A 13,378-nucleotide genomic window follows, 5' to 3' on the forward strand; every position below is an offset into this window, starting at 1 on the left:
GCTTGATGTCAGCTCAGTTAGGAACGTCTGTGAGACTTACCTCCAATTAACTACCAGAAAAACTGGAGTGGAGCTGTGACTCCAGTGGTAGAGCACCATCCTTGAGGAAAGGTGCTTAGATTCAGTGGCCAGGCCCTGAGTTTCAAGCCCTAGGACTGGCACCCCAAAAAAAAAAAATTAAAGGAAATGAAGCATCAGGTGTTTGCTTTTAAGTGTAATATTTGTTGCTAATATTTTGTGTGTATCCTTTTATCAGATGAGAATTTTCTTTTTTATAATAAGTGAAGAACTTACTTTGGTTTAAAACTATAAATAAATTTGAATTTTTTCTTAAATACTTTCAGCAATTATTAATTATATAGTTTCTTACCTATAGTCTGTAATTTGTGGTGAATTTCATTAATTGGTCTTTGAAAAGCAAACCAGTTTTGCATTGCTGGAGTAACACAAGTTAATCATTGTGTATTATTATTCTTGTAAATGTGTGTCTTCATTCAGAGCTTTATATTTATATTCATGTGTGAATCTGCGATTTTTCTTTTCTCATTCTCTTGTTAGGTTTTCACGTTAATACCCTTACTGATACTCTTTACTTGATCCAGTATTGTTTCTTTGTTAAGTTGTTTTGTTCAGGTTAATACTGCCCTAACTTGCTGGGCGCTGGTGGCTCCCGCCTGTAATCCTAGCTACTCAGGAGGCTGAGATCTGAGGATCGCGGTTCAAAGCCAGCCCGGGCAGGAGAGACCGTGAGACTCCTATCTCCAATAAACCACCAGAAAACCGGAAGTGGCGCTGTAGCTCAAGTGGTAGAGCGCTCGCCTTGAGCTGAAAGAGCTGAGGGACAGCGCCCAGGCCCAGAGTTCAAGCCCCACGACCGACCAAAAAAAAAAAAAAATACTGCCCTAACTAGAATTTCTTGATAAGTCTGCCTGCTCTCCCTCTCTCCCTCCCTTCCTCCCTCTCCCCCTCCTTTCTCCCTCTCTCCCTACCTCCTCCCTCTCCCTCCCTTCTCCCTTGCCTGCCTGCCTGCCTGCCCACCAGCCCACCCGCCCTCCCTCCCTCCTTCTGTGTATGTATGTGATTGTGCGCACACATGCAAACCTGAGTGTGCCAGTATTGTGGCTTAAACTCAGCCTGGGTACTGTCTCTAAGCCTCTTTGCTCAAGGCTAACTTTCTTCTACTTGAATTGCCTCTCCACTTCCAGCTTTTTGGTAGTTAATTGGAGATAAAGAGTCTCACTGACTTTTGTGTCCAGGCTGGTTTAAACTGTTGTCCTCAGATCTCAGGCTCCTGAGTAGGATTGCATGTGTGAGCCACTTGGGCCTGGGGCAAGTATTTCTTTCTTTTTGAAGTTGTTCTGATAAATTAGTTTTTTTTTTTTAAGACTATCTGGATTTTCATTGATGAAATTAATCTTCATTTTTAATTCACTAAAAAAGTAAAAGTAATCTACAACGTAGGAAAAATATTAGCAAGTAGTTTTTGACAAGAATCCAGTGTCTAAAATATATAAAGAACAGCTCAACAATGAAAAAACAACCCCAAAATGGCTAAAGACAAATACAACTGCTCATACCTGGAATCCTAGCTGCTTGAGATAGGTAGGCAGAGGTCAATAGGCTCTTTGAGACCAGCCTAGGGAAAAAGTAGGACCCCCATCTCAACCAATAAAAAAAGCTGGGCATGATGGTATGGCTTGGCACTTCTAGTTACATCGTTGGCATAAAAGAAAGGTTGAAGTCTAGATCAGCCTGGAAAGAACATGAGATCCTATTCAAAGCATAACTAAAGTGAACAAACTGGCATTGTAGCCGGTGGTATGGATGTGGACATAGGTCAAGAGTTAATGTGAGGTCCTGGGTTAAAATCCCAGCACTACTGTTAAATGAATAAACAAATCCAAAAGATTAATAGACATTTTTCCAAAGATGATAGGCAAGTAGCTCACAAGTACATGAAAATGAAAAAGATGTTGAGCATCATTAGTCATTAGAGGAATGCAATACCATAGTTAGATGCCACTTCATACCTAGTTAGATGACAGTAAGTTAAAAAGAAAGTAATGTTGATCATCTTATGAAAAAGGCACAAAGACTATATTTTGTATAGCTCCATTTATATGAAATGTCTAGAATTGTAAAGACATTGTAAAGACATAAATTAGCAGATTGGTTCTTGCCCGGAGACAGGATGGAATAGAGTGATTGCTTAATAAATAAAAGTAAAATTTCCTGGGACTAATTATTGATAGTTGCATTGTGAGTGTTGCCAGTACGTCTGAATTATACACTTTAAAAGGGTTAGAATGGTTACTTAAGTGAATTAAACTGTTAACTCAATATACTTTTTCATTAAAAAAATTTTTTGGGGGGGGTCCGGTCGTGGGGCCTGAACTCTGGGCCTGGGTACTGTCCCTCAGCTCTTCAGCTCAAGGCTAGTGCTCTACCACTTGAGCCACAGCACTACTTCCGGCTTTTTTCTTTTTTGCTTATGTGGTGCTGAGGAATCGAACCCAGGGCCTCATGCATGCAAGGCAAGCGCTCTACCACTGAGCCACCTTCCCAGCCCCTACTTTTTCATTTTACCTTGGCTTTTCACCTTACATTTTTTCTAAATTGAATAAAAGAGTATATGTTTGCATATACATGTGTTTGAATAAGCATAGGCCTATTTTTAGTGGCCTATTATTTTCTTTTCTTGTATTTTGTCCAGTCTTTTTCTACATTTGTTAGGAATCTGAGTTTTAGCTTTTGTCTTTTATCATAAATGAGTTATTTGAGTCAGGTTTTATTTTGACTCTTAACTTGAGATTTTTTTCAGTCTTAAATTTTATGCTTCTGCCATAACCATCAAAATGATGGAAATGTTAATTTGTATTGAGAGAGCTCGTCCTTAATGTGGAATCCCAAGCTCAGCGCCAGTCTTTTATGTTGCCCTCTTCCAGTTTCACCAATTTGCACTTTTATTGTTACTATTGCCTCATAAAAATTTCTGTTTCAGGTTTATTTCTTAAGCAGTTACTGTGGAAAATTACTTTCTGGTGCTAATGCTAAAGAATAAAAGAAAGTTGAACTTTTACTTGAAGTTATATTCCTTAACTATTCTAATTGTATTTAATTTCTTGATGAAATTAACATTGGCAAACCTAGAATAGAAATTGATTAGTAATAGGTTTATAGTGCATATAAATATGTATTTGGCACTTGTTCTTGAAGAGCATCATATTCATTGTGTTTTTATCATTAAGTACTAGATAGACTACATAGGAAATACGGTTATAAATTCTCTTTATTTGTAGGAGCCCCTCAATAGTGAAGATGACGTGAGTGACGAGGAAGGACAGGAACTCTTTGACACAGAAAATGTTGTTGTATGCCAATATGATAAGGTAAGGGTTTCATCTTCAGATGACTGAAATGATTTGTTGGAATTTCTTTCTTTCTTTCTTTCTTTCTTTCTTTCTTTCTTTCTTTCTTTCTTTCTTTCTTTCTTTCTTTCTTTCTTTCTTTCTTTCTTTCTTTCTGCCAGTCCTGGGGCTTGAACTCAGGGCTTGGGCACTGTCCTTGAGCTTCTTTTGCTCAAGGCTAGTACTCTACCAATTGAGCCACATCACCATTTTCAGCTTATTCCATTTATGTGGTGCTGAGGAATTGAACCCAGGACTTCATGCATACTAGGCAAGCAGTCTACTGCTAAGCAATATTCCCAACCTCATCTTTAAACCATTCTTTTGATCTCTTTGAAACATTTAGGCAACTGCTTCATTTTTTTATGAAATAAATGATAAATTGTTACAGTTTTCATGGACTGTTTTCAGTAGTATGAATAAAACAATTTCTTACCTTTATAAAATTTGAAAAAACAATGAAATGGAGAGGGTTGTAATCTTTTTTCCATTTAGAGATTGTCTTTTAACAGCAATAATTACCTTCAACTACTCAAATCTAAAAGATAATTGAATCTCTAACTTTTTTTTCCTTTTTATTAAGAGGAACTAGGACAATAACTGAAATCCAATGAATGTTAGGTTTTATGAAAATCACTTAAAATTTATTTAACTGTTGTACTTTGATACTATTAAGAACATTTAAAGTTTTAATGGGAATTACTGGGAGTGGGTGGGGGGGCGGTGTTATTGTTATTTTGTGCTGGTACTAAGGCTTGAAGGCTTGAACTCTGAGCCTCTCACTCTTGCTCCACTTTCTTGCTCATAGCTAGCATTCTACCCTTGAGCTATGTTTTCATTCCACAATTTTTGCTGGCTAATTGGAGATAAATCTTCCAGGTTGTTCTGCCTGGACTATCTTCAAACCTCAATCCTAGCAGTTTTCTGTGTAGCTAGGGTTAAAAGTGTGGTACCTGTGCACTGTCCCTGAGCTTTTCTGCTCAAGGCTAACATTCTTCTACTTGAGCCATAGCTCCACTTCCAGCTTTCCAGTGGTTTAATTAGAGATAAGACTACAGATTTTCCTGCCCTGCTGGCTTTGAACTGTGATCTTCAGATCTCAGACTCCTGAATAGCTATAATTAATTACAGGCATGAACCATTAGCTCCTGTCTGTATTGTTAATGGTGCTTTTTTCCAAGATTATTTTTTAAAAATAGTTATTGCATATAATGAAGGTACATAATTGGAGTACATTTTATTTTTTAACACTAATTTGTAACATCAATTTACATTTTAAATTCAGTTTCAGCAGAGGTCCTTACCAAATGCTGAAAACTTAACAAGCAATTTGATCTTGTTTGAAATCAATTTATTCATTTAGCAAATAGTTTTTGAATACCTAGGACTACTAGACAGTTCTGAGCCCTGGAGCTGTAGTCATGAATATGCAAAATTTGTCCAGCATGAAACTTAAATTTATGTTGCTTTTATATACATGAATATAATAGGTAGCTATGCCAATTGTAAACAGATCTATAGGTAGAATGCTAAACACAATACAATTTCTTAATTAAAAAGTAAAATCAGGCCAGGTATGTTTACAAAATTAAGTCAATGAAGTTATTGAGAGTTTTATAAAAGCATCTGCTTTTGTGCATTATGCCTTTTGAGTTTTCTTAATACTCAGTATTATGAACCTTAAAAATATGTGATTTATTTATACACATACAGTAAGAGTGTGAGGTTAATATTAAAGCAGATATCAACAAATATTTGTCATGAAGTTAGACAGAAATTGTGTGCAACCAAATTATCCAAAACACAATTTTGTGATAAAAATGTAAAATTCATCAGGCAAGAGAATGATACTGAATAAAATTCTTTTTTAAGGATTTTTTTATTGTAAGGAAATGGTTGTGTGTTCCTTGGATATAAACTGAACACAAAATACATTAAAAGGTTAAAATTGGTTTAGTTTGCTACTAGATACACTAATGTTTTAAGCTAATGCTGAACAATAAAGTCTTAAAGTGTTCAGAGGTCTAATTTTAAGAATTAGATTGAATACTTCAATCTAAGTAGTAGGGTTGATTTTTCAACCAACAAAAAAAATAGTAGTGTGTTTTATACTATATTAAATGAAGTTGAATGTGCTTTGAGTCTCCATGAATTTTAGTTTAATTTTAAAGTTTAATCTTTAGGATTTCAATGAGAGTCAGTTTTAGGGAGATCACAGAAAGGATACAAAGGTTTCCAAATGTTAAGTCAGAATCTTAGTTAAATGCTAATGATGTGACCAGTAAGTAAATAAGGACTGTTGGAACACTTGGTGAAAATGATATAAACTATAGAGCCTTCACCTTTATAGGTTATTCTGCTTTGACATATTTTTCATTGGGAAATTTAAGAGGCCTTCCTCTGTATTTGGAACACTCCTTCATAAAGGAAAGTAAATGAATTGCTGCTCAAATTGTACTTTTCACTTTTGTTCAAATAAAAATAGACCTTTAACATTCACATGGTTAGTAAGAGGTAAAATACAAAAGATACACAAGGGAACTGTCCTAAAAAAGAATAATTTAATTTACAGTTCTCTACTCCCTACTTCAGATCAGTTGAGCAGACATTGAACAGCTATTTGCCAAGAGTATTACCATAGAGAGCGGCAATGGTAGGAGAAGCCATGGACTTTGAAAGTCAGATCTCAGAAAATTTCTTCAGTGTACACACCTAACCTACGTTGTCATATGAAAACTTCCATGTTGAGTCTTACAATCATTATAAAAAGTTTTAGCAAAATAGATCATAATTGGATTACTTATAAAAATTAACTACTTTAGTGAATAAATATAGTGTACTGTACAAGAATACTAGTTATATATAAATTATTTTAAAAAACCCATTTAGTGAATGGTTATATCATAGAGCTACAGATCCAATATTAAGACAAACTTGTAAGATTTTTGTCGTTTTTTAATTTGTTTGATTGTATCTTACATTTTCTTAATTTTGTCTTGGTTTAGATACACAGGAGTAAAAATAAATGGAAATTTCATCTCAAGGATGGCATCATGAATCTTAATGGAAGAGATTATATATTTTCCAAAGCCATTGGAGATGCAGAATGGTGAAGAGTTGTTTCTTTTCTTTTATAAATAAAACAAAAGAAACTTAAAAAAATTTAAAGTGGACGGTTTGAAACTTGGACATATATCAACCAAAACTTCACTTCTGCATGTCCGCAAAGTGCAGTAGAAACAAAGCTACTGGAACAAAGATAGACCTTGACGACATAGACACTACTTCTAACTGGCAAGCCATGGAACTGTAGCACCTGGGATACTTGGGGTGGGAGGGAAGGGTTTTGTGTAGGAGAACCATAATTGTCAATTTTAAATACAAGAACCTGCCACTGGTAATTAGCATGTAAAGCTTTGTCTATATACCTGCCTCCAACTTGAGCTCAACCAGAAGTTACTTGTTGGAATGAATTGAAGAAACTTCCCTTTTGATAGATTGAACTGAAATTGCTTATTGTATGTGGTTATATTTGGTATAAATTGCGCGTGAGCTTTTTACAAAAGGGCAAAATTATGGTGTTGAATTTTAATTCACTTGTATAAGGAAACAGTTTAAAACACGGAATAGGTCTTAAATATTTTTTACTTGTTATTCACCCTCAATAATATATACCTCTTCTTTGCTTTATGAAACATCTATTTAAGATGTACAGGAAATAATAAGTGATCACAGTTTGAAGACAGTTTGACCCAGAAATGGATATTTTAATTAGGTTTTCATACTTGTTAAATGTAATTTGAAGACTTAGGTCTTATCTGAGTTGAATGGAATTAAAATGGCAACTTTAATTTCCTTACTAAAAAACTTGTTTTTTTTTCCCCCCATACTTCAAAATGAAACCCCAGATTGACTCATCAAGAATATATTTTTATTTCCCAATGGTAACATCTAGTTAAATATTAAATAGACATGAATATATGGAGAGTTTTCTTGGGTGGAAGTGTGTGCTTACATATAAATATATGGTCTTTAAACAGTCAGATGACATTCTGTACATTAAAGCATAAGGGCAGGTGATGAGGATCTGAATTTTTATTAAAAAATTTAGTAATTATAGAAGTTTCTTGTGTTTACTAGTAAAGAATTTAAAACTATTATTTTAATTTAACAAAGTTTTTAAAAGCAACTTTGTAATTGAGGGGGGCACAGGGGTGGGTAGAGGGAGGTGGGCCACTAAGTACATATTTACCTCTTTAATTGGGTGGCCCTTCCTGGCCACTGATAATACAGACTCTCTGGCCACTGATAATACAGGCTCCAGTTTGCACATTGGAAAAAAAAAAACAGAAATTTGACTTGTATATTAAAAATAATAGAAATTTAATATGTATATTAAGAATGGGTAGCTCTATTTCTGCAATAGACTCTATAAAGAACAGTGTGGCATTGCTGTGTTCAGTGTGAATCAGCTGCCTGGGAGACCTGCAGCAACGCTCACCTCTACCTTTTTGTTTCTAGTAATTCTGCTTTCCACATATTTTGACAAAATTCCCATTTTTTTCATATATATATATATATATAAAATATTTGTCTTCCATTTTTGCCTTTAGTTTGCCTTTATGTGTTTCTAGAAGAATCAGATAAACACTTTATTACCAAGGAGAAAACTGTGAGCTATTATATAGTGTTTCTTACTTTGTTTTAACGGAAGTCGTCAAATATTTTCAACAAAAAGCTACTCAATTTTTTATTTTCCTTTTTGGCTTACTTTCCGCCTCACTTACCAGTTTGTTCTCTTTAACTTATCTGAGATTTGGTATAAATGGTATTATCTAGCATGCTGTAGTTATGTTTTATATAGATACCATAACTGCTAATAGTTTTAATTTTTATGATTAATTTTGCTTTCTGGGTGATGTTTGTTACCACTCAAATAGCACAGTTTTATTGTTTGTTAAGACTGGGAGGAGGGCGTAAAAAATTCTTAAAAGCCATTTTGTGTGGTTAAAGGAAGAACAGTATAGTTACTAAAAGGTTTCTATTTACTCAATGAAGAAGGCAATGATCTAAACTACCTATGAAAGTTTAGCAGTGTTGCAATGTTGCTTAAATGAAACTCCAGTTATTTAGTAGTTCTTAGCTACTGAAACTTGGATTACTGTATTATAGTCAGCACATGGCTTGGTCCTTCTTTGTAGATAAGCATCCATATATTCATAGTAGCATATTATATGCTGGCCTGTTTTTAAAAGCTCTTATTTGCAAACATGAACAACCACTGCTTGCAGAATGACTCATGAGGCTTATTTTGAAACAGGAACTAACCATTTGTATTTGCACCTGTGTATTGCATATTAAGTGTAGCATACTTGGCAAATGTTTTTCTTTTACCTATGAAAACTAAAAGCTGGTTCAAACAACACTGCATACCAAATTGTGCTCTTATATACGATTGCATTGTATTCCTTTTTTTTTCTTTAAAAATTTTTTAAAGTAGCTTGTATTCCTTTTTAATCAAGAAGTTTTATTTTTATGATAGTTGCTTTTGTTGTATAAATGTCAGTTGCTTTACATTTCAATGCTCTTAATATTTACATCATTTCATTAGGTTCCATTAAGATGTCATTCCTTTGAATAGGCGAAGGGAGTCCCACTTTGAAAAATTTAAGATGAAAGTAGCACATTTAGCCAAAAGAAAGAAATAATTCAAACTTGGTTTCAGATGATGATCTGTTGAGATTTGCACAAATGGTGATGACACCTTTTACATAAAAATTAACATTAAATAAAGTGGTAAGGAAAACAACACCAAATGACTAATGTGGAAATGTGTGCCTTTCAGTATACGAACTTCCTTGGTGGTCTTTTGTCAATCAGACCACTTGAACGGCTGAGAGCGCGTGTAATTTCTGTAGAGCTGCCACATGTACTAACACCACTGTAATGTGCAATTAGTTTCTAGACTAAAATGTCACAATGAGGGATCTTTTTGTTGGGCTTTTATATTTTTTTGGAATGCTCACATTTCTTTCTGTTAATTAAATGTCATCATAAGTCACATTTATACTGCTGCCTTTTTAAAAGTGAAAGCCACTAATGTTCTGCTATTGCATCAAGATTTGAGCAATGTGTACAGTGGTTAAAATGTGTTTTTGAAAAGCATAATACATTCTAGTATTAGAAAATAACAAAAATATAATGGCTTTTTATATAAAGACTTTCTTTTCTATATTGAAAATCAAGGATTTTTTTTTCTTCTGGCTTTTATGGAGGAATGAAAGGAGTTGTCTCCCTGTAAGTAATTTTTTAAATTATTATTATAGCAATAATGTCACCATTATTATCAGAGGGTAATTGCTTTGTGTAGGAGAATCTAATTTTTTCTTTGAAGTTCCCTTTATAACAACATTTTCTTCTGAGAAAATTCCTATATTTTCGAATAATTTCATCTTGAGCTTTTTTGAGCTTTTGTGCAATGTAATATTTTACTGATCTGTCTTTGTACATTTTCATTTCATATATCTGTCTCCTACCTACCTGTCTGAATCAACTCTAGCACGTTTTTAATTTGTTGGTTAAAAATAGTTACTTTGTAAATACATTTCCTTATGGGTTTATGTTAGTTTTGCATTTAATCTATTATGCTATGGAAATTATTCTGAAGTTTATAGTCTTCCCTTTTGAAGCCTGCCTTAGACTTTTTGTCATTTTATGTGGTTAAAAGGAAGAACACATCAAACTGAGTATCTGTTTATTTTGAAGAACAAAAATGTTTTCCTTTAAAGGAAGAACTACATTAAGTTAGTAAACTACTTTTTCAGGCAAGTTTTCTTAAATCAGTCCAGTATGCATCAGGGCTACACCCTGTGGGGAGGAAGCTAATCCTTTTTGCTGTTCTGAGCTATTATTGTCAACTGCTGTTGTACATATATACTCTGTTATGTGTAAGGGCGTAAATATATTTATTATGTTTGTAAAATTCATTCTGTACAATTGCAGATCAAGGTTGCTCTTCTGTGATATATGGGACATTATGTTTTAAAGACCATCTTGGAATACAATTAGAAGAAAACTTAGTATTTTGATGTACTAAGACCTATTTTAAGTTTAATATTTTACCTTTGCAAAAACTTTAATTAAAGATGTTATTTAAAAAAAGTAATGCTGCTTGCTTTGCTTACGAGTCTATGACATTGTTATATAGACATCTGAATAAAATTATACAATTCAGAAAGGAAAATGGTTTACTTTGTAAATGAGGATAAGTTTAACAAAAATATAGGTATCATTAAACTCTACCTCTAACAGGTAGGTTGGGATGTCAGTCTAAATTACTAGGACGTTGAAGATTTTTTTAAATAGCTTTTGAAACATCTTCTAGCCCCATAGAAATTTAGGTTGGGCTGAATTGACACCAACTAAGGTAAATTAAAATGGAAAGAATTAGCATGTTGTTTTAGGCGAATATTTTTATTCCAAAGTATAAGTTTCTGAGGATAAAATTACTCAAGAACATTTTAAATTATTTCTTTGTTTAGCTGTCTTTTCCTCTTAGTTCAGAGTTTTAAAATATTTGGTTATTAGGAGAATTGAATTATTGATATTTGTATTATATTAAATATATTTTGTGTTAGAAAGTATTAAATAGGTATTTTAATTTTATAGTTAAGTAAATCATTAAGAGTTTTTGTAATTTTTAATCTTGTTATAGACCAGAAAACATGCAAGTTTTATCTATTAATCAAAGATTTTATTTATTGTCATCAAATCTTGTATTTTTCAGTTTAATTCAAGCTTCTACATTACGATCTTAATCTTTTTGACTGTAGTTTCTCTCTGAAATGACAAGATTTGAGGATTAAATGAAAAACATATTTACGTAATTGAAGGTGACCAGTGAAACTAACTTGTTTTTATTTTTTTGTTTTTAAAGCCAAAGAGAATGTGACCTGAGTAAAGAAGGGCAGTGAAGAATTTGGTTGACAGATCGGGGAGAGTGAGTTGGTGAAACAGTGGATCTTGCTTACAACTGGCTGTGTCAGGGAAGAGAAGTGAGTAGGAATAGCAGAGGGAGACAAAAGATTTTATACTTTTTTAGTTGAAAAATATATAATAATGCATGTCCAAAACATGTCAAATGCTAACGCTGTTATAAAATTTAGAAGTTATTTCCCCACATAGCAGTTGATCATGTCTACAAAATATATTCTTGAGTGAAGTTAGAGGTACCACACTGATTCTGATAATTTTTTTTTCTTTTCATTTTAAAAAAAACCTACTGATTTATGTAAAGTTGGAACATTTCACACTAAGGCTGCCGTAGTTAGGGTAGCAGTGTTAAATAGATAGGGCTCCAAAAACCAAGAAGTCCATCTGAGTTTCAAGAGAAAAAGAGAAAAGCTTTTTATGGCTGTTTACTTTGGACAAGATGCATGAGTGATTTTTTTTCTTCTTGCTCTAGTGTATCTTACCTATTTTGCTTGATGTAAAACAGAACAGAGGGCAGTCTACTCCACTATATGGAAGTAGAGTAGTAGGAGTCACCTGCCTTTACATCCAGAAATGTAACAAATTTTCAGATGTAGTCAGTCAATGCTTATGCCGGACTTTGAATCTTAGATCCTGAAACAAAACTGTAGGGTCAGTTAGAGGTCCTCTCTTCTAAGTGTTAGGTCCTCTCTTCTAGTGATGTGATAGCAGTGACTGGGGCGAGAGTGGTAGTGGCAGCCTCCTAGACAGAGTTGTGGGCTGTGTCTTTACTTTGCTTTGGTTGATTCCTGTCTGAGCCTGGTTTTCCCGTTTTTCCTATAACTGCAAATTGCCCTCCTGACTGTTTTTCTATGTAAGACAGCCCAACTCTTTGCTTTGCAATCAGGAAACATCAGTTCATCTGAGCACTGAGTTGATACTAAAGGTTTTTTTAATTACAAAGTACTATCCCTTGTGGAACCCTGAATAGTCTGCAAACACTTTACACTTACCTGTTGGTAGACTGGGTTTATAAAATTGGTTTTTCAGCAAAACTCAGGAGACAATAAGATGCCATAAAGATTATCTTCTTAATCCTTGATTTAGGGTCTTTCAGTTTCCTATTAGGACCCACTTTCCCATAAAATCTTGACTGTGTAAGAAAAACAATTTTTTTTTTCCTTTTTGCCAGTCCTGGGGCTTGAACGTCCTGGCCACTGTCCCTGAGCTTCTTTTGCCAAGGCTAGCAATCTACCTCTTGAGCCACAGCACCACTTCCAGCTTTTTCTGTTTATGTGGTCCTGAGGAATGGAACCCGGGACTTCATGCGTGCTAGGCAAGCACTCTACCATGGAGCCACCGAGCCCAGCCCAATTTTTTCTTTTTTTCTGTGCCAGTCCTGGGGCTTGAACTCAGGGTCTGAGCGCTATCCTTCAACAGTTTTGTTCAAAGCTAGCACTCCACTGCTGAGCCACAGCTTCATTTTCAGCCTTTTGGTGGTAGACTGGAAATTAAGAATCTCAACACTTCCCTGCCTCGGGCCTCATATTCCCCTGAGTAACTAGGATTACAGGTATAAGCTACCAAAGCCCAGCAAACAGCAATGTTGGAAAAGATCTGTTTCAATTAAAATTGTGGTTGACTTATGCTTGAACATAATGAAGTTTTAGTTACATTAAGCTTTGAAAATATATTGAAATTTTATGTATTAATTGCATGAATACTTGAGAACCTGCTATGCACACTGTGATAGGAGATCCAGATTGAAACCCAATACTCAGTGGAATGCATGGTTGAGAGGAGTGGCTGATTCAGTTCAATATTCCTCTCTTCCTGGATTATGCCAACAGAGGCCCACTTACAGGAGATGCAGGAGCACAGAGGATACATAGTTACTGATGTCTGGAACTGTTCTAGTTGCATATCTGCCTGCTATTGGCCCTTCTGTCCAAAACTTCTTGGTGTGAACTTCTTGGAGATGACAGTCTCTATTTTCTGAG

General features: G+C 34.4%; 1 protein-coding gene across 1 annotated transcript in view; it reads left to right on the forward strand.

The window, feature by feature from the left end:
* Window positions 1-10,569, forward strand: part of Gtf2a1 (general transcription factor IIA, 1, 19/37kDa) — a 36,603-nt gene extending 26,034 nt beyond the window's left edge. The window contains exons 8-9 of the mRNA XM_013013406.1: window positions 3,300-3,389; window positions 6,413-10,569. Of these exons, the coding sequence (XP_012868860.1) occupies window positions 3,300-3,389; window positions 6,413-6,520 (198 nt within the window). The 3' untranslated portion in view covers window positions 6,521-10,569. The remainder of the gene's footprint in view (window positions 1-3,299; window positions 3,390-6,412) is intronic.
* The last annotated feature ends 2,809 nt before the right edge of the window (window positions 10,570-13,378 follow it).

The sequence above is a fragment of the Dipodomys ordii genome, unplaced genomic scaffold (genome assembly GCF_000151885.1).
Source record: "Dipodomys ordii isolate 6190 unplaced genomic scaffold, Dord_2.0 Scaffold2, whole genome shotgun sequence".
Lineage (NCBI taxonomy): Eukaryota > Metazoa > Chordata > Mammalia > Rodentia > Heteromyidae > Dipodomys > Dipodomys ordii.